General features: G+C 40.5%; 1 protein-coding gene across 1 annotated transcript in view; it reads left to right on the forward strand.

Moving 5' to 3' along the window:
* Positions 1 to 26195, forward strand: part of LOC115799651 (microtubule-associated protein 4) — a 119957-nt gene that overhangs the window by 20933 nt on the left and 72829 nt on the right. The window contains exons 2-3 of the mRNA XM_030756889.1: positions 11971 to 12159; positions 15662 to 15718. Coding sequence (XP_030612749.1) covers positions 11973 to 12159; positions 15662 to 15718 — 244 coding nt within the window. The 5' untranslated portion in view covers positions 11971 to 11972. The remainder of the gene's footprint in view (positions 1 to 11970; positions 12160 to 15661; positions 15719 to 26195) is intronic.

A 26195-nucleotide genomic window follows, 5' to 3' on the forward strand; every position in this document is an offset into this window, starting at 1 on the left:
ACAGACACAGGCAAAAAGTGAAAAGCAACCTATGAATTATTAGTTCAGGTCAAACAGTATGTCATCTGCATAGTGGCCAATTTATTTATTTTTTTTAATTAAATATTTCTTTTTTTTATCAGCCACTATGCAGATGATTATATACAATGTAATTCTATAGATCAGTCGGCCATAAAACAGTATTTTTCTCCTGTCAAACAGCATATTATTTAGTTTAAACAATTATTTTGTTATAAATGTGATTGAAATATCAGTTCTGGTTATAATCTTAGCTAAAGAGGAGGGATTCTCTGATAACAGGAACTTTGGCCCTGGGGCCAGAACCAGAAAGTAGCCAAATTCCTATAACACAAAAAGACCTTTAAGTTCTTACTTCAGACAGACTGGCAAAGGTTTGCAAATAATTTGTAAATGTAGACAGATAAACATAATCAGTCTGAGTCAGTTTGCACCGATGAGCTCAACTTGTCTATGATACGCCTCTTTGCTGATACGCCTCTTGATTATGTTCCTATATCTGAGCAGGGTTGCTGAGCGCCTATGTCATTTTGCAATTAAATCACTGTCCTGCAGCAACTATATCACTGTATTAGTGGCACAGTGGGTAGGTGCTCGCCTTGTAGCCGGAGGGTTGCCAGTTCGAGCCCCCGTCTCTGCGCTGCTTTGTGTCCTTGGGCATGACACTAAAACCACATTGCCTAACAGTAGCGCCGGTCTCTGGCTGCATGACCGCAGATGCTCGTCTCTGGATGAGTGATCTGGTGCGTTCATTTCGTTGTGTGCACAATGACAATGAGTTGAATCTAACATCTAATTTATGGAGGAATTTCAGTTTCAGGTCTCTGAGGTTCTGGCTGACCTCCGATTGTAAGTATTTAGTGTGAACTTCTGTTTAATGTTTGCTGATTTATCATAGTTAACCCCATTTAGCTGGAAAAACTGACAGCAGGCTGATAGCAGACTAACTCTGTCTCATTATTCAGTCCCCGTAATGTGAATAATACAGATTTACACCAACACAGTTCTCCAGTACCCCAACAGGCTCAGTGAAGTGCACCTGTACATCACCTAAGACTAATTACAGCCACAGCCTCTGTGTCTCTGTGACACATATCTACAGTCTACATCTCGGCCACTCCCTGAATTGAGCAACAAACCAGAGACCTGTGGGACTGTCTGTGTCTCTGTTTTTTGTTTTTTTCCTGTAACCTCTGTCATGAACATCTGAGCCACTTGTGGTAATCATAGTAGTTGCAGAGCCGGATAGTGGGCATGCCACAAGCTTCTTGTTTGTCTGTGTCTGTTTGAGAGAGACGGGGGGGCGGGGGGTATTTATTTATTTGTTTATCAGTTTGTAGAGTCCAATAACCATATGAGGTGTGTGTGTGTGTGTCTGTGTGTGTGTGTGTGTGTGTGTGTGTGTGTGTGAGATAGCCTCTTGACTATGTGACTATCTGACAGATGTGTGAGGTGTGTGTGAGATTATCTCTCTGATACAATATATGAGTGCAAGCAGGTGTGTGTGTGTGTGTGTGTGTGTGTGTGTGTGTGTGTGTGTGTGTGTGTGTGTGTGTGTGTGTGTGTGTGTGTGTGTGTGTGTGTACGATATGACACTGATGTGCTTTTCTGTTTGTGTCTGAGGAAACAGTGCATAGTAAAAGCTGGATCTCATGTTCTGTGCTGAGTGATCGTTAGCCTTAATTGCTTTCTGCATGTAAATAGTTCAGGAAGTGGCCGTGTAGAGTTTCATACCAAATACAGGAAGTAAACATTGACTTTTTAAAGTGATGTTTGTGAAGGTTATTGCTTTATCGTGATATCAAACTCACCTGCATTTTGAAATGGTGAATTAAAAAATATAATGTATATTCATTTGTATCCCAGTATATTTTAGTACATAGACATTTTAGTGAAGTAATCATATCCCATTGATTAGCATATGTCCTGGCTTTTTGGAGTCAGCCCCCCCACCCCCCCTTTTTTTCTTAAACACGTTTTACAGGGTTGTAAACACAAGATGTGAGTTTGCCAAAGGCTTAGGTGTGATCTCACTACACGTATTAGGACAGAGTACTGGGATGATTCAAATAAATTACCAGCTGTTCAAGCCGTGCAATACCAGTCAGACTCCTCTAAAGACTGCTTTTCTCACTAGTTGTTTCTCCATGTGAAAAGCTGGTAGGATTCTTGTTGTGTGTGTGTGTGCGGGGGGGGGGGGGGGTGCTGACAAAGTGTTGTGATTGTGTGACTTAGACTGAAATGGCCCGCTAGGAATGCCAGTGATAGCATCTCCCTCAGATTAGTGTGATGGCAGCTGGACGCAGGGACACTTAGAGCTCAGTGTACACGTCCTCACAGATATAAGTAACAAAACAAAAGCAACTGTAAAACATTCTGTCATCTGTCATTGCTCTGTATCTGCCAGTTTACCAGATTGATTAAATTTTATATCATTTTAGACATGTCCACTATGTAACTTAAATGGTACCCTTTATCCTGGATTGACATCGGCATTTAGTGTGTGTGTGTGTGTGTACGTCATCTGCATAATAGAAAAGCTTCTTGCAGTTTACACAGGAATAACTGCTAAGTACTTCTTTATGACATGACACTTCAGCATGACAGGACTGAGGATGCCCTGTAGGCATACTTGGAAGTTGTGATTTAAAGGGTGTGAACAGGTTTCAAATAACTCAGCCACTCACCTCCCTCCTTCCCTTTCTGGTTTCATGTAAACTTACAGAAGGAAGGTCATGTTGTGTGTGAGCGTCTCCTTTCATGTGAGTAATGCGAGTCAGTTTTTTCAGGAGTAACTCCACTCTTTCTTGTTTCACACAATGACAAAAGCTTCACACGATGATGGAAGAATCATGTCGGGACATTTTTTCTAAGTGGTCGCTCCTCACATATAACATGCAGCAGGAAATTGTACGCTTAATGGCGCAGTCAGACTAGAATAATAATCAGCTGGAAATCTCCATGCAGCCAGGAAAAATCGGTGGTTTCTCAGTGATTGCGTTTAATTTTTTTCACATTTGCTGTAAGTACTTGCAGCAATCGACTGATTGCGCAGAGGTTGAGCAAGTAACGCCTTGAGTCTCTGGGCAGCCACTTTCAACTGCAAGCCAATTGCACAAGTCACCTGGAGGGAGGCAACCAGTCTTCAAACAATTTTAACTGCTAAACAGGATAACAATATCTAACTGAACTGGACACTTGCATTCCCTTATACAACTCCAGCGGGTTGTCAGACATTCAGGCCTGCATATGAATGTGTGAAAATGGCTTATGTCTGCACTGAAAAAGGAAAGCATAGTTTTGAGACTCTGAGAACTGTCCCTAAGTGTTAACAACAACACCATGTAATTGAATCCATCAGTTTGTTTATGAGCAGTTCCCATGTGTGTGTCTGTGTCTTTTAGGGAGAGGGAGAAACTAAGCTAGGGCTAAAAGTCCCCTGTCAGCTGTTTCTGTGTAACAGATGAATCACAAACAAAACTGTATTGCAGAAAAAAGAAAAGAGGGGAAACTGAGACACACACACACACACACACACACACACACAATGTTGTGTGCTCAGACAAACATACATGCAGCACTCTATCAGTATTAAAGACTGATTAATTGACTGTTCTTATGGGTCATAGAGTTCTATATAATCATCAAGTGGGCACTAATCTGTTGCATGTTGCTGGACATTAATCCAGATTATGCAGTTGTTGGTAAATATTATGAGGATTAATCATGACTTGTTGTGCCGGTTCTTTCAGAAACTGCAGACTTCCTCTTCAAGGTTAATTTGCTGACTTGTCTCTGTGACACTAAGACGAGAAACCAATAAAAAAAAAAAAAAAACAGCCTGAAACCAGAGCCAGAAACGTATTTAAGCAGCAGCAGTACGAGCCAGCTCCCTTTCGGCCTGTCGCACAGGCTCGGTACACACCCACTCACACAGTAAGCTGAGCATTTAGAGGAAGTGTTCAGCCTCTCTTAGAAAGTGACATCAGAGGTGAGCTCTTCACACAGTGGCTGCATGCTCGTGTGCAATTCTTTGTTTTCTCCTTTCATACAGATTACATGGCACTCACTGTAGCATCTATGCAAGCATCTTTGCTTGTGACAGGAATATCTGCAGATGTAGTTAGTAGCTGGCAGAGGTAATGACCAGAATACATTAGCTCTTGCTTGGAATTCGGGCTGGGTTAGGCAGGGTAATCACTCCTTTGAAAACCAGTCTTTTAAAATGGTAATTACAAGATTATTACTCTTTGGGTTTTATTGTTTTAGTTCTAAGTATGTGCATGTTTCAATGTAGACTTTCTATATTGTACCTTATTTGGGTATTGCCCTCTTTTCTGGGTATTGGATGACCGCTAATGCTAATAGCTGTGGCCATGTGCTAACTGGGGAAATTCTCAGCCCCATGTGAGTACCTCAGCCCGGCGCAGCACCAGGCACTCAGCCACTGACTAGAACCGTGCCTCCATTGTCAGGGATTGGCTCCACTTTCCTCATGACCCTGTCAAAAAAAAATAAATATTAAGTAAAAAACTAAACATTTTAAACTGTGCTGCCAAGTAATGTCTTCATATTGCATCTTCTGAATCCAACAAAATTCGGTTGACTAAGAATGTGATGGTGGGCCACAACAATTTAATAGTTCAGTATTAATCTCGATATCTGAAGTCATGTTCAGTACATTTTTGGTACAGCAAGAAAAAGAAAAAAGGCATCACTATTTTTTTCCTTTAAAAAAAAATTGAAACGGAGCACTGAAATACTACATGTTAGCAGTTATCACTTTCCTAGGCTAACCCTGTTAGCATGCTGTAGTTTACAGACATGAAATAGTGCCCTGTCTCAACTTTATGGGTGGAGCTCGAACTCTGGAATTTTCATTCCAGGAGTGCAAGTATGTCAACATAAATTCTTCTGACAGTCATTTTTTAGTTCATAGGCAGTGTCATTGGGAGAACATGTCATGCTGTACTGAACATTGTGCACCTAACCAGCAAGTCCTCATAATTTTACAGGAAGTAACCAAAACTGTTGGCATTGGTGGGTCAGTAGTTAACATTAAAATAGCCCCCCCCCCCTCTCACGTTCTGATTATGTGTATAATCAATTTATAATACAATTACATATGCAGCAGTTGCTGCATATGTAAATTTATTCTGTGCTGTTTAAAGTGTACACTACTGTATATATCCCTGTCAGTGTTAAACTTGTAATTTACTGTCCAGTGTGTGTGACTTCATATACCTCACCAGATTCCAGTGAGGTCAGCGTTTCCCCCTGCCCTCTGACCATGTGATCTCACATAATCATAGGTCCACATTGTGGTATTGTAGGGAAATTAAACTGCCCTGCAGTTGTTTTACAGCCACATTGTCCTTGGACAGTGAATAGTTTCACATGCTCTGCCCAAACCTTTTTAATGGTAGAGTAAGTGCAGCTGGAGGCAGGCAACTATTGACACCAGAAGTGTGGATTTTCAGTTTTGCTGTCTAGTCTTGTTAAAATCTCCTACTCCTAACTGCTGAAAGAGCCTCACAGCTGCACAAGTCCTGTGTATTATTCTGGGACTGAAAATGACCGCTCAGCTTAAGAGGAAAGTGATCTCATACTTTGTGTGACACAAGCTTAACCTCTCAATTTTCTCAGACTTTTTCTTTTGCCATATTACACAAGAGGAAGGGCACTGGTCTTGTCACGTTGCTGAGGTAATTATAGCTGCTCAGAGCAGTTATGGCTGTTGTGCCTTGCTCTGTGGCACACTTCAAAGCTGTCTAGATGCACCAGCAGCTTGCTGGTATCTGGTTTTGATGCTGCAGCTGAAATGGAAAAGTAACTGCAGGAATCAGACTGGCATATCTTTGGTTGAAAGTTGTCCTCTTCAATTTTTTACCAGAATTTTAAAATCAAGCTGTGACATGTTTACATTTAGATTATTGGATTAGAACTGAGAAATTACGATGGGGGTTAATGATTTACAGAGCGCAAGCATCTTACTATGAACTCAATAAAATCCAGATTGTTGTTCAATAATTAACCAAGGAAGCTGACCTTGACCATGCAGACTTCTTCTCCCAATAAAAATAGTTATTTTCTCTTAGATTGCCATGTGTAGCTGCAGGAGCAGGAAGACTTTAGGTGAGCTTCTTGGTTGAGAAAGCATTCACTGTGCTGGAGCATCTTGGGATAGTGAGCATGCTCCAGGCTCCTGACCTTAGCTTCCCTGATGATTAATCCAGCATGATATTACTCTGTGTTGTCATATATTTAAGCAGCAGGAGGAAAGAAATGCTGGGGGGATTAGAATTTATGTGTGCTGTCCCCAGTCACTCTTGCTATAAGACTAATGCCAAGGTCAAGCTTATGGAAAAGCAGTATCGCCACTTCATTCCTCAGCTTCTGTTTCTTTCTGTGGATTAACAAACCTTCTTTCGCCCATTTTGTCAACTTAGTTGCCCCCTTGCAAAATTAAAATTTCATTTATTTATTTATCTGGAGACACAATCTATAAGATTAGGACCGATTTATGTCAGTCTTGTCTTGTTTGTAAAATCTATTGCAACCACAATCATATCTAAGTGGAAATGCTAGCTGCTAGTTGCCTAACTTGACAAATTACTTCACCAGTTAACATGAACTTATGTATTATGTAAATAGTAAATTTTAGCCATCAACAAATCATGTAGTGGTGCAACTCAAATGTGACAGCGGTAGGTAACCTGCTAGCTGTAACTTGGCCTCACTGCATTTGTGTGAGCAACCTATAGGACAGTAAACAGCAGTTTAATTAATTAATTATCATATCAAAATGTTTGTAAGACATTAGGCTGACGTTCAGTAAATTCGCCTTTTATATTAGTGTGTAAGAAGTGGATTGTGTTTTACTGAATTAGAAAAATTATTAATGATAATCCTGCCTTAAAAGTCACTTATTACTTCATTCCTGGTTCTTTCATTCCCTGTAATTGGGCACGTTGCTGAGGTGCTTTTGCTGCTGTATTGTCCTTTGTGTTCTTGTCATGATGTATTATTGTTTACATACAATAGTAGAGTGTGGAAGCAGACCATGAGGAGGCTTAACCTTCACCTCTGCTTTTTTTTGGACACACACAAACACGCTTACACCATAGACTGTATATAAAAGAGACTTACCAAGATACACACACACACACACACACACACACACACACACACACACACACACACACACACACACACACACACACACACACACACACACACTCAAAGATATGTTGGCAGGCAGCACAATAGAAACTGCCCTTTCCGTGGGTTTCCTTCCTTTGTTGAATCCAGATTATTTCCGAGTGGCCACACCAAAGTTGTCAGCAGCAGGAGGTGGAAAACAGGAGCTCAGCTCCAACTAGAGTGAACTGCTGGGGTCAAAAAACCTAAATTTTATGTTTTTAATCCCAGTTTATACCACTGTAGGATGTTCCACTGTAGGACCTAGGCTAATGGAAATGTTCTGCTCCTGCGGTTATGTGGGAAATAGACCACTGAAATAGAAGCAGTTAAAGACACAGACAACAAACGAAGACATACGATATTTAGACGGCTGTGACAGGTCTCATCCTGCGATAAATCAAATGACATTGTAGACTGGGTGGCACAGATCACTTGGCTAACTGTGCAGCTGGCACAGATGACACACTGTATACTAAACACACGCAGATGATGTGGGGTTAAATATGGAAACTGGGGCAGTGTTTCTGACCAGCACGGCTTTGAGGTGGAGGCAGCAGTCTTTTTGTGACACACCCATGGGCTGTGCTGGGGCCTCATACTGCTGCTGATACAACAACAGTAAGGCGTGTAATGGGTACACCTATGTAAAGCTTATTTACATTCCCCAATGAGACACTGCCTGGTGTTATAGCTCCAGTTTTTAACCCACTGGCAAGTTTTTAGGTTTTATTTGTTGATTGTTCAGTTTCTCACTGAATGTCTGAAGACAGATTATCCTCAAATGACCTATTATTAAAAAAAAAAAAAAATGTATTTGCTTCAGTTCAACACTTGGCCTGCAATGACAATGTGCTGCAACTTGATCCAGGGGTCCGTTTTAGTGAGGTCCAGGACCAAATTTGGATGATACTCTCTGGCTTTTGGTTCTTGTTCATTCTGGATGAATTAGGGATTAGGATTAGGGTTGGGCGGTATGACAAAATTTTCATATCACAATTTTAGTTTTTAACGGTTTCACAGTATTTGATGGTATTTTTTTTTTCATGCAAGAGTGTTCTTACCGATAGTTTCTTCTAATGAGAAAAGAATCGCTGCAGTTGATATGCTTTAAATAGTCAGTTTAACTGTCACATCAGACTTTTTGTTTTTAGTTAACTTGTTTTGCAGTTGTGGATGTAGAGGGTGCGGAATTGGGTTTTAGCTTAAGACATTCTTGGTGCTCTAAAATGTGTTTTCGGCTAAAGTGGTGAAGCAAATTGCTACTGTTACCACCTCCAGCTACCGCCTGTGCTCTGCAAGAGTTGCAATATGTTCTATGACCTTCTTCTATCCAAAGAACCTCCAGAACCTCCTCCATGGCTCTGATTTTTGGTATTAATTCCTCTGGATCACCTTCAACAACCTTCATCAAACCACCTGATCAACAAGCTCCAAAGTGATGAAGAGAGCTTTGTAGCTGCTGCCATCCACCGCCGTTTGTTTTGCACACTGAAAAAAGCTACAGAAGTTAAAAGACGCAGATGAACTGTTAACTTAGTCTGACACCATGTTTCAATCAGGCAGCTTGCTGACGGCTGTTGGCAAACATTCTATTAATTAAATAAATTGTATTAATATTTAAAAAATAGAAAAATAAAGTTTTTTTTCATAAAATGTACATGCGCTATTACAACTCTGAGCCACTGACCTGGAGCTGTTAAGTTGGACTGAGTTATCATTAACATTATTATTAACATTAATTATTAAGATCTACACCATCAGAATGTCTGTTTTCTTCATCAGGAAACGTTGCATCTGGGAAAACCCCGGCTCTGAGAATGTTAATATGCTCACTTTTCTTCCATGCAGCCACCACATAAAGGCTTACATCCACACATTCATTCACTAACACACTTAAATATGCAGATGCATAGACACAAACAAACATGTACACATGAACACACACACCAAATTTACCTTATCCAGGAGATACAACACTGAGCACTTTTTTGCTTTCTCTTTAATGTAAGAAATCCTCCCAAGAGAACAGAGTAAAGGTTATTTTCTTTTATTTCTTAGTTTAGGTGTATCAGAATCAGAATCAGAAGGTTTTTATTGCCATATGGGTGAACAGGTTCACAGCATTAGGAAATTGCTGCGGTACTTTGTGCTTACAGAAAAAACAAATAAGTACAAAAACTATAAGACAATATACAAGTATACAAATTGCAAATATACAGAGATATTAGAGCTATAACTATAACATGCATTCCTTACTGTATTTGACATTACTGTACTTGTGGTTATTTACTTACTTTTGCATTTAAGAAAATGCTTTCTATAAAAAAAAATCATTTCAATATAGCACGTAATACAATGAAAGGCTTCAGTTTTTTTTTTAGATGAAACTGTACCCAATATATGAAAATATTAGACCTCCAAACCCCAAATCACTCCAGCCAGTGTAAGAATATTGTTCATTTTGATTATGTAGCTATGAAACTATGAATAAACAGCTAAGAGTATTTTTGAGGCGTGTACCTGTATTTGTTCTCTTCATGGCAAATGAATAAATCATCCAGTAGATGGGGATAGAGAGTTAAGTTTGTGCTTTCAGTGCTCTTGTGTTCTTAGTTTTGTCTGTAGAGGAGTGTGTTTTTAATGTAGATGTGTTACATGCACTGTCTAAAAGATACAGCCTGTAGATTTAGAAGAGTCTTCATTATTTGTGGCTATGAATTTGGTTGGCACAACCAGAGTAGAAAGTGTGTTAATTTAAATGCCTCAGGATGGATTTTGTAGTGTCCTTGAGCCTGATAATGAACCCTAACCTGGTGTTTCAGCAGTGCGATTAAGATGTGATTAGGACAGAGATGGTAAGTGTAGACTATAGAAGCAGAATTGTGAAGATGGAGGCAGATTAACACACAGCAGAGAAAGGCCGGATGCTTCTGTGGCCAAGATAATCTGGCATTATAGCTGGAAGATGACACAGCATGACTCTGCAAATTCCCCTGGTGGCCATTGGTCAGCTGAAATCACAGATGATCTGATGGTTGCGTGCATGTGTGTTCATGCCCCTATGTGTCCATGTTTAGGTACAGATTGTGCGTCTGTGTCCCTTCAGGTCACCTGTTTCTTTCAAACAGCACGGTCTCAGGTGAAACTCTGCCCTCTTGTGGTCGATAGTTTTCATCAGTGGTTAAAAGTTTTGTGTGGTTGCCTCCAAGGACATGAGAGGTCAGGGTTAGGCTTTGCTGGTGGTAGATTTTACCCGGGGAGTGCCAGCCAGCTCAAGGTTTGGATCCAGGTCCTCTGGTCTTTTGGCTAGTTTTATGCTACCTCAGGATACAGTTCAGTTCACATCAATTTTTTCTTCAGATCACCACAAGCAAACATGACTTACCGAGTATAATTATCCAGTGGGCTGTAACCGAGTGCTTCTGTTGTCACTGCACGAGACAGGGATTTAAGAGATGGCTCTCTAATACTTCCTTTAACCACTTCTTGTCCATTTCCATTTCATTCTCTTTTTTTTCCCCTCTTCCTTTTTTATAGCCACTTATTTTGTCTTCATATGTGTTAATTAACACACAGGTAGGACTAGTAATCGTAGTTTATGAGACTGATGTATCTGTCATTGGCCATTTGGGCCCACCATATTGGCTGAATGATATATTGGTCAGACTGTATACCAGGGGTCAACAACCACATTTGTCCAAGGGCTGGAATTTTTTTCTCAGCAGACAGTGTGAAGGCCAGATGCTGTAATATATTATCATTTGATATGTCAATTTTTCTTTCTTTTCTTTTTTTTTTTTAATCTGGATCTTATGGTAAATTTTAGTAATTTTGCTTTATAGGCAGCAGTGAGGTGCCTTTTTTTTCAGAAATCTAAATATAGTCATTTATCTACTTTTTAACAAATATTTTTTTGTTTGAGGTAAAACCAGCAAAATCTTCGGTCCGTGCTCTGCCCTGATATCAGGCCCAAATATCAGACTGTGATGAACAGATTTCGACATAGATTCACACAGTACAACCACAATGGCACATAATGGCAGCACATTTATTTTAACCATAACAGAATAATAGATATTAGGCCGCAAGGTTTGTGACAACTGAGGGATGGACGCATACAGGGGGGCTTAGACCCCATCTGGGTATACGCCGAGCTACCTACCCATCTGGTCCCCCAGCGAGCAGACCGTGTGAGAGACCCTCACAGCAAAGGAGACGGGACCCCGTGCAGACTGGGGAGAAGGGTCGGCAGCCAGTAACGATCCTTCCGCAGGTTCACTGACAGAAATCTCATTACAACTTTTATGTCCTTTAGTTCAACAAGTTTGATCGCCGAACATTTTTTCGACACAAAACAATGTTAGCTTCACCTTCAACTGTGTTTACAATCTGCAGCACTTGAAGGCACATGGTCCGATGTGCATTCTAGGGACATGGAGGCATTTTCGGACAATGGGAAGTGGTGTTTGGAAGCTTTTGATAATTCACACCAGTCAGAGATGGGTATTTAACGGGTTATGATCCAACATGATTGATTAGTGTATAGTACCTCTGGCAGTAAAAGGCTGTAAAAAGGCTGATTGAGTTGGATTACTTTAATGATTATAATTTCAGGTTCTGTGAAAGGATGTTCAAAGTCAATTTATTCCAGTTTTTTGTAACTGAACATTATTTTGAATGCTTGGCAGCGTGGTGACAGGTGACAACTTGGACTCTTGTTTATTCCTGTGTTTCTGTGTCTGTCTGCAGCCATGGCGGAGTTAGACCTGAGTCTGAGCGACGCGCTGACGGACAGCGCTCCCCAGCCTGGCCCAGAGAACCTGGTGCAAAGGGATTTTGTGGCTGAGCTGGAGGCGCAGGCCTTTGACGATCAGGTCGGGGAGACAGTGGGAAAGACAGACTACATCCCGCTACTGGACAATGATGACACCAGGGCAGGTGAGATTGATGTGATGATGTTAGTAACATGTATGTGGCAAACACATCCAGGAGCATAGCATTATCATTTATTTGGATCCATATTTCTGTGCAGCTGATGAATAGTGCAATATTCATTCTTCTTTTTAGCTCCTAAGAAAATTTCTTTATTTAGCTTCTGATTGCTAAACTATGTTTACCAACTAGTTGGGAATGACATAAGAATATCAGTCAACCAGTGTATTGGTCAGTTCTAAAATAATTTAGGTTATAAAGGCTAAGTAGAATTGTAAAACAGAGTCTGACTTTTCCGTGAACTACAGCTCCCCCTGTATGAGTGACTGGATACAGGCACTGCTGTACACTGGTTGGTTGGATCTGCTCAGGTGTCATTCAGCCACAAGGAAGACCGTAGCCAGAACATAAGCAGAGCTGCACTCACTGCTTTGAACATCCCAGTCGGCTGGTGAAATATGGGGATGACACAGGAAACAGTATTTTTGCTGTGAGCAGTTACTAAATGCCCTAACTGTGTCAGTGACAAGGTGAGGCAGCTGGTTTCAGAGAAAGCATGCACAGAGGATAATCCACATAAACGCTGCTCTGTAGACATGTGCATTGGATGCCTTTGTGTTATTAGCCACAGCTGACATATTGAACCTTTTGGGTACAATGCATTTTTTCATTGTGACCAGCGCAAAGTATTTCACATTTCTGAATATGCTTTCAGAAATTTGAGTTTGTAATTCCATTCTTGCAAAAGTTAGAGGGCAAATCGCAGCATTATTACGGCAGCTACGAAGCCTGTAAGACTTTTTTTGCAATAAGGAAGCAGAGAGCTACCATGTTGTACTGTGTTGTTTCCTGTCAGTGCTCGATGAAAGCATTAAGTGAATATCACTTGTTCCAAATTGACCTCTGGTTTGAGAAATGATGGGGCATTCAGCTGCTATTTGTAGTTTAAGCTGTGGCTGAGATCGATACAGAAGTGCATGATCTGATAAAGAGGTAAATACGAGTATAGATAAACAGGAGATGGATCGAATAAACATCTGAGCAAAAAAAAAAAAAAAAAGAAATAGATAAAAAGAAGTGACAGTTAACCGAGAATGACTCAGCTCTTGGGCCTGTTTTGGTTAGCCAGACACTTTGGTCAGACAGTCAGACTGTGTGTGGGCACTCGTCAGTGACAGCCGGCTGCAGGACGGGCCGTGGGTGGTGTTGCCAGTGATCAACTGTGGCACGCTGTGTGCATTTGGACAAACGCACACATGCTGACACGCCGAGTGCCAAACAGCAGGGCGAGGCAGTCCGCAAGTCATTGTCCTCTGTCAGCATGACAGGGAGATGGAGGTGGCGTACATTTGTTGTTGTTTTTCCCCTCTCTGAATTATTGTTTCAGAGCCCTGCTGCTCACATAATGTGCAGTCATGAGTGTGCTGCACTCTTGCATTTGATCTGTCATATTTGTCTTTTACTTGTATGTTTTTGTGGACACAAACGAATGCTGCATGCCTGTGGTTATATGCTAGGTTTAAGTCAATGTGTCTGTATATGTAAGTGTGACACACAGTGACTGCCAAATGGCCTTGGGTTTGCATCCTGGTGTTTACATGCCCTTGCTTGCATTGTTGATAAAAATAATGTACTCCTGAAGGCCTGTATAATTTAGCATGATTATTTATGTTCAGCTGTACATTTGCTGGCATGAAAAGGTGTCTCGTGGTGAAGATTAGCCTACCTCAGTGGAGTGGGTAAAGCTTAAGGGACTTCAACAAAACCTGTCATCTGCCTACGTCCTCACCAATCAAATCACTTGAAAAAATGACAAGTTATAAAGAGCAATAGAGATGTGTGTCATCTGTGTTTACAGCCATAAACTTTGCACAGTTTTGGGAGAAGTGAGTCAATCAGTTAAAGTTTATTTGTATAGAACCGTTCATGCAAGTTAGTGCGAATAGCAGGGCGACAATAAGGTAATAAATAAGCAAATAATATACAGTTATAAGCAACTTGAAATAAACAAGTAACATAAAATAAAACTAATTTTACAGTAATTGATACACTTTAATCAGTGAATGAAATAACGCAAGGCTGGGTAAAAATTAAAAGACTTAAAAATCCAAAACATTAGAATAGAATAAAACTACAAATCAATAAGAAAAATAATTCTTAACTGTTAAAATTACTAAAATTAGTCAAAAGCCAGGCTGAAGAAAGTATTAAGCTTTAACACTTCCAGCTGCTCTCAGGCCCTCCAGCAGGCTGTTCCAAAGATAAAAGCTGCATCTGCAGTTTGGAAAAACTAAACTACTTAGGACAGGATATTTTCCACAGTTGTCCTTTTTCACGTGTTGCAAACAGCAGGAAGTAGTCTGCATCAGACATATTCTTACCTCTGGAAACCATCCGTTTGGTTTTGTGCGGGAGCAGCCTGGATGGATCTTGCAGGAGGCAGCACACATGACGCAGCCTTGCTTGCTGTGAATTCACCAGAATACCTTCGCTGTTTGTGTATTAGCCCAATCTGACAATTGCGCTCTCGCACGCACCTCTTTAGGGTTATGTTCAGAAAAGTTTAGGGTTGCAGTGCATGTGTGAAAATGCCTTTTTTCATTATAGCTTGTTCACATGGGGGATACGAGCACAATGATGACACTGTGGAATTTAAAAGGATTTCCAGAGAATCCATTTATTGTTGAAATGTCAACCATTTCAACAAAAGACTAAATAATACAAATGTTCCTGAGCATAACTTTTAGTATCTGTATATGAATCCTTACAGTTCTCCTTCTCCTACTTCATCTGCTGGGTTATGGGATCCACTCAGCGTTTTGAGTGCTCAGTTAGAGCAGAGAAGCACTATACAATACATGTGTGGACCAAAAACATAACTATTTCATCTCATGCCACATACTATGAGCCTGCGTATAACCTATTTTTTGACCTTGTTAGTCCAATGCTGACAGAAGGAGCCAGACTCAGTTGAATTTGTTTTCTGAGATAGATCTTTTATGCTCCAGTCAATGCTTTATGTGCCCATACTGCTTATTTTAAGACACGTATGCTGGTCAGGGTCTTGTCACAACACATTTATATAGTTTGTGTTTCATTTACTTGTGTAAATGTGTGTCTGAAGTTCACATTTCTCTAACAAAGGTCAATGATTCATAAGTCAGATGTCACACAGCATCACTCCTTCAGTATCTTTCAGTGGCACCAGCCAATATATGCTTCCCTTTGCTTGCCCCAGCCTGACCATAACTGCCCTTTGTGATATTAGCAAGCACACCCCCAGGCAGACAGAAGACAAACATGCACCTCGAGTGAATAACAACCATATCGAGGTGCCCTTTAAAAAGCCTGTGAAGTCAGGGTCAGTGGTTTCCATTTGATTGCAGGCTTGGTGTGTCATATTGCAGTGCAGTTTGATTTCCTCCCAGGTCAAACCATTACCACTCTGATGGATAGTAATGTGTTTGCTTGTTTTCGTGTGTGTGTGTGTGTGTGTGTGTGTGTGCAGACGCGGGTACTGCAATGGAGAATGGAGAGCAGGAAGCTCATGGGGTGCAAAAGCCTGGTAAGACACATCCCACAATTCCCTCTCTTGTTGGTCTGTTTGCAAAAGCCAACAGGTCAACGTCATCCACCAATCACGGCCTTTTTGTCTTTGTCTGTTGACCTTCTTTTCATCCGTCTGGATCTTCACCGTAATTTGATTGTGTGTAGCTGTGTGTGAACTTTCAAAGCTGCTTTTTAAAACCTCCGGGATGTTCAGACTGAGCAGCTCCAGCTGAAGAGAATAACTCATTTTAAAAAAGGACAGCAAGCTATTCAAATTATTTATTTAAGGCATTACACAAAATTTATAGTTTATAGTCATTTCTGACCTTGAGTGGTCCGTGGTGCTGGTAGAGAAAACCAGATATCAAACTGAAATTGCTTTATTTGCATGGCAACAAGAAATTGTCAAATTGCTGCACTGATAATCAGCAGTGATCCTGGTAATAATGGGAATAACAAGACTGTCGAACCTCAGCCGCACACGGTGTACTGAGCAGTCCTTCTGTTACATATGATCTGAATAAACTGATTTGGTGCCATCTCATATCTGAAATAATAAGCAGCAGAGAAGAGAGGCATCTCTAAAACAGGAACACATATAGTGTCTAATGAACAAACCCTCCATCTTCCCTTCTGGCTGTCTGCTCATACACAAACAGACCAAGGAGAGAACTCTTTCTGGTGTGTGTGGGTATGTGTGCTACATTTTGGAAAGCATCTGTTTTACTTTTTCTTTTCACTCTTTTGAACCTTTTTTTCCCCCACAGTAGTCTGGATAGTCATTTATTCCCACCTCTCAGCCTTTAAATAAATAGCCCATGCTGTTCCTCACTTTGCTATTTTTGGTCATGATGCAGATGTTCCATAAAGTGCAGAGCTGCTATGCATGGCTTTGGTCGAGAACGGATTATGCATGGATATATAAATGAATGTGTGTCGTGTCCCTCACTGGCAACACACAATTCCCACTGCTGCATCTATCAGCACAGTATGAAGGGTTGTAGAAAATGGTTTACCACGTGTCCCTTCATCTTCTAAACTAAAATTTATGTGCCAAAAATGGTCCATTCAGACACTAAGTGGAAGTGTTTGCAGAAACTTCAGCTTACTTAATTTACTTTATCTTCACAGTTAATGACACAGACACAGGTAACTACCATTTAAGCTCTGCCCAGCTCATAAGAGTACACGTTACTTTTTATGACGCATTGGAGGCCTGATTTCACTCACAGCTAACATTATACTCCTTGGATTTCACATTCATGAATTTTGTATGTAATATAATAATTTTGGAAATATCAAATAAATATAGTATAATTAAAGTTCTCTCTTCCTCACTGAAATATTGTGGCGCGTCAGTGTAAGGTATGAAAATAATAGCTTGAAGATGTATTTTATTCGAGTGAAAGTGGAACAAACCATGTGAACTTGTCTGGTTGGTGACTGAGCTAGCTAAGCCTGTTATGACTTAGTACTAGCATGCTGGACAGGTTAGCATTTAGCTCATCAGCTACCCCTCAAAAAAGGCTGATGGGGTATTGTCGTCACCCCGCCAGGTGACTGGGCAACTTTCCACTTTTTGAACGCGACAACTGGAGAACGATGTGATCTAGAATATTCAAATTCACACTATAGGTGCATCTGTTGAACATCTCAGACAAGTATACAGTACATCTTAGCAACCCTGACCTCAAGGTCAAGGTCAGAGGTCAGATTTTCTGAAAGTCTTGTGAGAAACATGCCACCTAGGATTTTTTGCCTTTCACAGAAAGTGAGAGTATTCTTAGTGCTTTATATTTATTATGATTTTAGCATTTCTTATTCCTGTTTCTTACTTAGTTACTTGCTTTTGTTGATATGATGAATAAAGTCATTGAGGCTCGTATGCACCCCGTTAAAATCTACTGAGACCTTGTAATTATGTTTTGTAGAACTTGTACTTCCAAAGAAGGGTTAGGGTTAGGTTAGGAGGAGGAACACTGGCGGCTGACAGTGTTTTTGACCGATCTAAAGACACGTTACATTTTGCTGGGAGTTCCTAGTGTGGTAGGCCCTTCGTGCATCTGAAATCAGGAGCCAGTCTTTGCTCATGTGGTTGAAAGCTTGTCCTGCTTTATTATCAGTTTTACTCTAAATGGGATGATAATTAAGAAGACTTAAGACTGAAGAAAACAAACGTGTATTAACTTTAGCCTAGTGGTAATTAACTAACCTAGAAATGAGGTATTAAATTAACTGACAAGGATTGGGGTAGGGCTGCTTGATTATGGCAAAAATCACAATGACTACTCCTTTAACACACATGTGCATTCACTTAAACTGTATGAATTTATTGATCTTTAAATAAAACATATTTTTTGTCCTTAAATTTGAAATCTAATTTAAATGAAAACAAATTGATGAAAAAAGAGGTGGAACAATGGTAGACATAGAATAGAGTAGCATGTGTTTTTGATGATAAATCCTGTCACGTGAGTGCAACTGGGTTGCCTACTAGGGGCAAAAACAGGGGCTAGCTGGCAGCAGATTCTCATACCTTGGGGGACTTCCATGGTCTCCAGAGAGAGATGGAGAGTCAACAGCAAACACTGTAGTCACACATCACTGAAAGCAAGCTATTTTAGAGACCCTCTGGATGCATAAGCAGCTGTAGCTGCTAATGATCATTCCACAGGTTTACCTGTGAAAACTTTTTTATAATTTAGTTGTCCAAAGGTTTCCAAAAATGAGCTCGGGATTTAGGAATGGGAAAATAACACAAGCAAACAAGACCTGAAAGAAAGCGGTTACATTAATTGTTTCAGCAGTTGCAGGTAATGGAGGAACTACCCTAGTCTTATTTGGCAGGCTGCTAAACTTTGGTTTATCCTTTAAAATCAGCTGATGTTTGCTAAGACGCTGTCAAGTCGTACCCCTGCTTAATCACGTTCACTGATGAAGCCATGGTGAGGATGGATGCTGGTGACAGTGGGGGGAGTGATCTGCATGCAAATAAGTTGCTCATGTTGGCATGTCTACCGCTTGGCTATGTGGCTGTTTGCTTGCTGGGGCAACTTGTGTTACCGTGGTTACTAATGGTGCATGTATGTGTTTGTTCCTAATAAAGAGAAGTGGTTTGAAATGCATGCTCCGGTTAACTGTTTGCCTCTGATTTCCCACACTGCATCTGTACTGAGATCAGCAGGAACAGGAGAGTACAGTGGAAGGTGTTAAATCTGTTTGGGTTTTGTTTTGTTTTGGTTTGTTTTTTTCCAGCGGGCCTACTTTAATAAACACAGCATCTGGCATTATCTAGGTGCATTGGTTCCATTCATCATTGTTCCAGCAGTCCCCAGGGTGAGGACGCAGGCGGTATAAGTAGTAACTGGGTCAGAGAATTGAGAGCGTAAGCTGAATCCTGACAGTGCAAATGCAGATGTGTGTGTGCATTGAGTGTGTGCTGTGTGTCACCTCTGCTGCATGATGCTTCTGCATGGCACGCAAAGACAGATAGAGGATATAATACATCTTCTCATATCCAATAATAGAATTGAGAACAAGATAAGTGTTTTCTCATTGTTGATTTTGTGCCATCTTTACTAACCTGCTTTCTTCCTTTTCCCCCTTTATCCCTTCCTACTTATCCTACCATTTTTTGTTCCTTTTTTTATATATATATTTATACTCTTCTTTATTCATATTGTTCTTTGGTTTAATTTTTTTTCTGTAATATGCACCTTTTTTTTTAATTTATTTTTTTCCTTTTAACTGCTCCCATCCATGACTCTTATCCTACTCCCCTCTTTTTCATCCTTTCCCAATCCCCATGCTTCAGAGGACTAGAACCCGCCTCCGTCGCCATGCTGACTGTCAGCCCGCTGTGCTTCCGCTTCTGTGCACCTCCTCCCCTCTCCCTGTACAACATACACACACACACACACACACACACACACACACGATCTGTCCTATCCATTGCTCCTTGATCCAGCATGAAGGAGAAGGTCTGAGGTTGTGGACAAGAACACACATCAGTTTCAGCCATCTCTCTCTCTCTCTCTCTCTCTCTCTCTCTCTCTCTCTCTCTCTCTCTCTCTCTCTCTCTCTCTCTCTCTCTGTCTCTCTCTCTCTCTCTCTCTCTGTCTCTCTCTCTCTGTCTCTCTCTGTCTCTCTCACTCACACACACACACACACACACACACACACAGAGCCAGGCTGCGCTGTCCTGACTTCAGCACACGCTGTTCCTCCAAATAATGTGTTGGTACATTGTGATTCACTCTGCAAGCCAGCCTGGGTATATCTGGCACTGTTTTTGGACATATGCAAAATCACATTTGGAATTTATACATTTCTCTTGTTTCTTTCTTCAGTTCTTCTTTACCCAGAATGTATTTCCACTGTGTCCAATGAAAATTTGATGTTTCTCTCTGAACACTTTTTTTTCTTTGTATATCAACTATATTTGTCCAATATTATTTAAATCATGTCAAATTTGCATATTTAAAAGTCTAATGTCACATAAACAAAGTCTTGCATCCGTGCAGATCTTCCTTCTGTCTCATTTTCGCACTAAAGCTGACAGTAAGTTTATAAGTTCATGTCCTCACACACTCAGACAGCGACACCATCCAGCCATCCCCCTGTCTGAAGCCTTTCAGAGCTGCTAGTGCTGCAAGCCTCATCTGTCAACACCCAGCATGCAAAGCACATGAACACACACACACACACTTAAACCCTATAGAATTATTTCTATTTGGTCTTTTTTTCTGTGTTTAAATGTTTCAGTCACTTCTTCCTGATGTCAGCCAACCTGGATTCTTTTTCTCTTTTGCACTGTCCTCCTTAAGAAGCCAAATCAGTAGAGAAACAAATCCTAAAGGCAGGCATGCAGTGAACTGTCATTGATGTGAAGTATGTTAGAGAGATGTCCCACACATCTGTGTTCTTTTTCACTGAGAATGGTAAGTTTGTTTTTTAACCAGAGAACTAATCTCTTTGAGCAGAGCAGATTGTGGGCTGTGGGTTTCTGTCAGACTGATATCAGCCACTGTTGGCCTCGTTGGCTGATATTGGTACTGATGTACCTGCTGTAACATTAATTTTGCACCTGTTCTTCTCTTAACTATAAATGGACAGAATATCACTGTGATGCATTAATGACCTCCATAGGGATGTTTCAAGATATGGTACAGACCCAGCAACAGTTTAGAGATTTCACTATGCAGTGTAACGAACTATATATAAATTACTTGTTAACTTTTTAGATGCAGGAATGTGTGCCACAAAGGTTTAGCTCCTGCCTGTTTTATGTAGTTGTTCTCGTATAGTATTGACCTGCGTGTCCTTTTTATAGATTTTCCTCTCTGTTGTCTGCCTTTGCCAATAAACAGATATATTAACACACACTTACCTGGCTTTTGGTTTCTCTTTCTTCTAACCAGACTGCTCTAAACCTCTTATCTAATGTCTAACTGCTGCTTTTTTCCTTCTCTTGGCTCCTTTCTCTTTCTGTCTCTCACAGCCTTTGATATTATTTGCAGTGTTATTTCCTTTTTCAGATATTTTTATATCTTAGCAGCTTTCTAAGAGAACAACATGGCTTAATCATCCTGGCTGTAACCTTTGGAGGCAGCAGTTTTCTGTAGTGTAAAGCTGGGAGATTAGCATGGAATGATTTTCTGGTGCTTCTGAGAGCTTTTCCTCTTTGGTTACAAAACACATTTCTTTATAACCATTTCATTTCATGGAAAGAAAGCAGAGAGAAACCAATAATTTCCTCTTCCTTTGTGCAGCAGATTAAATATACACATGGAAAAGGACAAATGAAATTTTCAAAAGAGGTTTGCCAGCTATCCGTATTTTTAGTTGGATCCAAACATGGACTGATAGAAGCTCATCTGCCCCCCCCCCCCCCCCCCCCCCCCCCTACAGCTTTTGTTGAATTTCTTTCCATCATCCTCAGCTGAACTAAATAAAAAGAAAAATCTTGCAAACTACAAATCTAGCCCAGGGAAAAAAAAAGTCCCAGTATTATTTGTCAAAAGAGGCCATTAAAGGGTTGCCTTAAGTAATAAAGTTTTATCTTTCTAGTGTCAATACATAACCTATATGTATAATATACTGAATAAACCTGGGCTGACAAAGCAGGATCACAACAAAATACCATCAAGCAGCTGCACTTGGCATCCTAGAAATAAAGCTGGGTTGAAGTTTGTGTCTGTTTCATGACAGTGAAACAGACACAAAACTCCATGTGGGTCAGTTGATTTAAGTTGAGGCTTTATGGCAAAATCTTCGGAGACCTCTCTAACGCTTTCTCCGAATATCTCATGGTAATTACTTTTTGTCTAGTTATAAGTTTTTATCTAAAAATTTAAACAAAAAAATATACTTTCAATGATCTTCCCTATAAAGAAAAAGAAGATGTTGATGTTCAGTTTCAGCCTGGAAAACACAAAGAACATGGTTCATTCAGTAGCTTTTCTTAACTTCCTAATTTTATTAGGATTTTTATCCACAGCTGTAGATCATAGCAGGAAAAAAATCACTAACCTAAATGAACGGAATAAAAGATGTTTCTGTGGGCTTAGACCAAGCAGCAGCTTTCAGGGCTCAAAAACGAAGCCAACGTGAAAATGACAAAAACCTCATTTCCTCTAAAGGCTGCCTGAGGCTGTCTGCAGAAGCAAGTCAGTCCCCATGGACTCATGTTAAAGTACCTAACTTCTGCCATGGAAATATTTTTGCAGACAGTACAAAAAAAAATTAAACTAATTCAAGGGGATCCTGGCAAGGCTTAAAATCATGAGTGTTGCTGCAGTGATTGGCCAGGTCAATTACTGAACCAGACCTCTGGACTGTTTGTGGCATTGGTGCAGACGGCCCTACCCTACTTGGACTCGCAGTAAACTCTGTGGTGTGGAGGGGAAAAAAATGGAAAGGGATTAAATTAAAACAAATCGTGTAAGTATGGGAATCGTTCCATTCCTTTCCAAACGTTAATCACAAGGAAATGGAGAAGGAAATCAGAAATCCTTCTGCAGTACCTCATGTCAAACCTGACAATAGAAACTCAAGCATTAATGTGAAGAAGATCAAGAAAAAGTTACAGCAGCATTGAAATGGCTACAGCGGGGCACGCATGCATTCAACAAAACCCCAACTCTGAGAGCTTCACCCCAAACAGCTGTTCCCTCACATTAACGTGCATGAAGCATGATTTAAGAACTGTTAAGAGACTCGTTTGAGTTATATTAAACATTTTTGCTCTTCAGATTAGTCTTTAATTTATTTGAACAATCTGTCGCATTGATTAATCCAAACTGGCAAAGCATAAAAAACACTCGTTTTGTTAATTTATTAATTTTTTTTCTGATTTTATTCCTGTGAACATGCTGTACAAACTAACTTTTCCAATTTCCTAATTTTGCTTGCTGACTAAATGATAACTAAAAACAATGTTTGTTTTTTCTTTTTTTCTTTTTTTTTTTAAAAATCAGCCAGCTGTGTGAACTCAGCACTCAGACTCACCCCAGCCTTTTTTCAGTTATGCCACTTAAGTTTTATGTGATTGAAACACCATAACTTCAGACTTGCAGTTGAGCGCATCCTTGGATAATTTGATATGCTGACTCTGTCATCCTGTTTTACTTGAAGTGATTTGGTAGAAATGCGGGATAAATCTCTCCTTTAAATATTCATGACGCGGCTTTAATCCCCAAGCTGAAAAAAAGCTAATTCCTCCCTCACTGATGTCTCCAATGTAGACAGAAAGCTTTTCATCTATATGTGAGCCCTTCTTATATTTGAAGGTGTGTGTATATCTTTCTGCAAACCCTCATGGATCCATGTTTGTGTGTTTGAACACCACCCCACCCACCCTTTATGATTCTCCGGTCAGAATACAGTGTGCGTAGATCTTAAGACCTTAGAGTAGATCTTAAGACCTTAGAGTAGCCTTTGTGCTACACATGTGAAATGCTCTGGAAGGGCAACAACAACACAGGCAACTGGTGTGCAACTTGTGCTCTCCACTGTGCTTTGAAGTGTGCACTTGTTCACTTCATCTGTTGCTTTGACGGGCACTCACTGAAAATCCCTGCTGGTTGGAGCTAAATGCAGCCCCCTGCCTGCTCGGCTTAGTACAGCCAGTTGTGATGCATAACAGTGAAGCGTGCTGGAGAGCAAATACGAGTGAAGAAACTAAAGGAGGAAGTCAAAAATCTTCCTGCGGTACCTCATCATTTTAATCCCGACAATAGAAACTAACAAACATTGATGGAAAGAAGGTCAAGAAAAAGTTAGAGCAGCATTAACATCGCCTCAGCGGGATTGTAGCGCCGTTTATCTCATTCCATGGAATGCTTATCTCATTCCAGATGAACACGAGCTAGTATTCCAGCTAGGACGCGGAGGTGAGGAAGACGCAGTGACATAATAAGGCCTGGTATCACAGAAAGGAAGAGAGGGTTTCATTATCAGCTGTGTGTATGTGCATGTGTTTTTCCTTTTTTAAAGATATCTGCAGGTCCTATCAGCCACACACTTCTTGCAAAAACACGAACCCAGCAAAAACACACTACGGAGACATTGTCACATCAAAACCACCTTGCCTCTCTCCTGCCTGTCGGTGCACATCACTCTCTCACACTGAATTAGTTTCATCACTGCATTAGCTGTTCTTGGCCTGGTTTCCTCCAGGACCTCGTCTTCCCGACATGCAGGTTTGTTTGTTTTTTTTTTTTTTTAATGCGTGCATTCTGTGGGAGGAGTGGAAACGAAATACAATTTTCATACCTCGACATAGACTTTATTTAGTACAGAGTTCATAGAGGACAGTTCCATGGAAGGTGGATAGAAATTTACCAGCATGTACTTTGAATCAGGTTGATTCAAAGTACATGATTAATGTTGTGGTGTGGCTGAGTCAACAAGACACTGTTGATGTTTGTCCAGGGAGAACAGCAGTCTGTCCCCTCTGTGAACCATCACTGAGCGCCTGTGGTCCTGCAGCAGCCCTGACCCAGCCTCTTCATGCTTACTATCACTGCTCAGAGAGCTGAGGCTAAGGAGCAGGGAGAGGATGAGGTCAGCTGGAGGACAGCTGCAGGACTTCAGTCTATCCTGCCAGCTCCTCCCAGATTAGACAGTTTTGGTAAAGCAAATCAAAGGGTGCCATACTGAGTCTGGCACAGAAAAAGTATTAACCTTATGTGACTGTAAGCTGCCGTCGTCATTAGGGCTGTTCCCAAATATTTATCTGTCTGGATATTTGTTTGCTGCAGGTATTCAGTGGATCTTTCTGTACTCAGAGGATGTGCGCTTCAAGTGAGAAACATTTTGTTGCTTCCATCTTTCTCTTTATCATTTTACTTGTAAATCTTTTGGAAATCACAGCATAGCCATGATCTTTAATCTATGTGTATATGGGAACTTTTGTTAGATGCTCCAGTTACAAGCTGTCTTATATATACAGTGAGTTATTCCAAGGCTTCCTAAAGATCCTAAGTAGGCCATGGCCTCATTCTTAGTGTCTTCTGTACATTTTCACTATTATAGGAAGTTCAGCAAGCGTACACCTGAACTAACTGTGCAGGCTTTGGGATTTACTGCATGCTCGAGGTTACTTTGATTTTCCTCCAAACTACCAATGTGTCTCATTTCTTTACTTCTGGTGCTGTGGTAGTCCTGACCAAGCCAGTATGGGTTCTCTGTCCAATCCAGGAGAGGCGTGTGGGGCTCATTCACAGTCACCTTTGCTACTTCCTGGACATACGTAATATAAGGATGTAATGTTATTTGTGTCCAGTCACAAAAAAAAAAAAAAATACAGACATCTTGCATAGTTGGTCTGTAAGAAAGCTGAGAGAAAACAGTTTATTGAAGTTATTTCATATTCTCTGTACACAATGTGAAATGGTCTGTGTCATGTAGCCTCATTAGCATTATTTCTATTTTTAATTTTTTTTTTTTGGGGGGGGGGGGGGGGTGAGCAAATATTCTGTTAAATGTGAATAAAACACACATTAGTTTCTGGGTAAGATGCTGTGTTGAGTTTTAACAGCAGCCCATTGTGTTGGTTAAGTCCTGGCAGGGTCTCTCTGTCTGGTTAAGCAGTGGAAAGATCCCAGTTGCTTCTTTGATGAAGTGATGCAGCTTTTCATGTTAATGTAGAGTTGAAAAATTGAATTTAGTGACCTGGCCTCATTCTTTACATGTGGCATCTCTTATGTCTATGGCTGTGTTATTTTATTTTGGATCCAGTGATGTTCCTCATTTTCTTCAATTTATATGTAAATGTATATTTTAGTTGCTTAAGAATTCATCCTTTTTTTCCCCTGAATGAGAGCTGAGACAGAGCAGGGCCAGGTAATGACTGGCAGCAAATATGTCACCCTGTTTGCTGCAGAAATTATAGTCTGCATGGCCATAATTTCACTCATATAGCAGACTCTGTTTTGGCTTACAGTATACACAGAATCATGTGCTTTCAAGATAGCTACTTACAGCATCCT

This window comes from Archocentrus centrarchus, chromosome 20, assembly GCF_007364275.1.
Source record: "Archocentrus centrarchus isolate MPI-CPG fArcCen1 chromosome 20, fArcCen1, whole genome shotgun sequence".
Taxonomy (NCBI): Eukaryota; Metazoa; Chordata; class Actinopteri; order Cichliformes; family Cichlidae; genus Archocentrus; species Archocentrus centrarchus.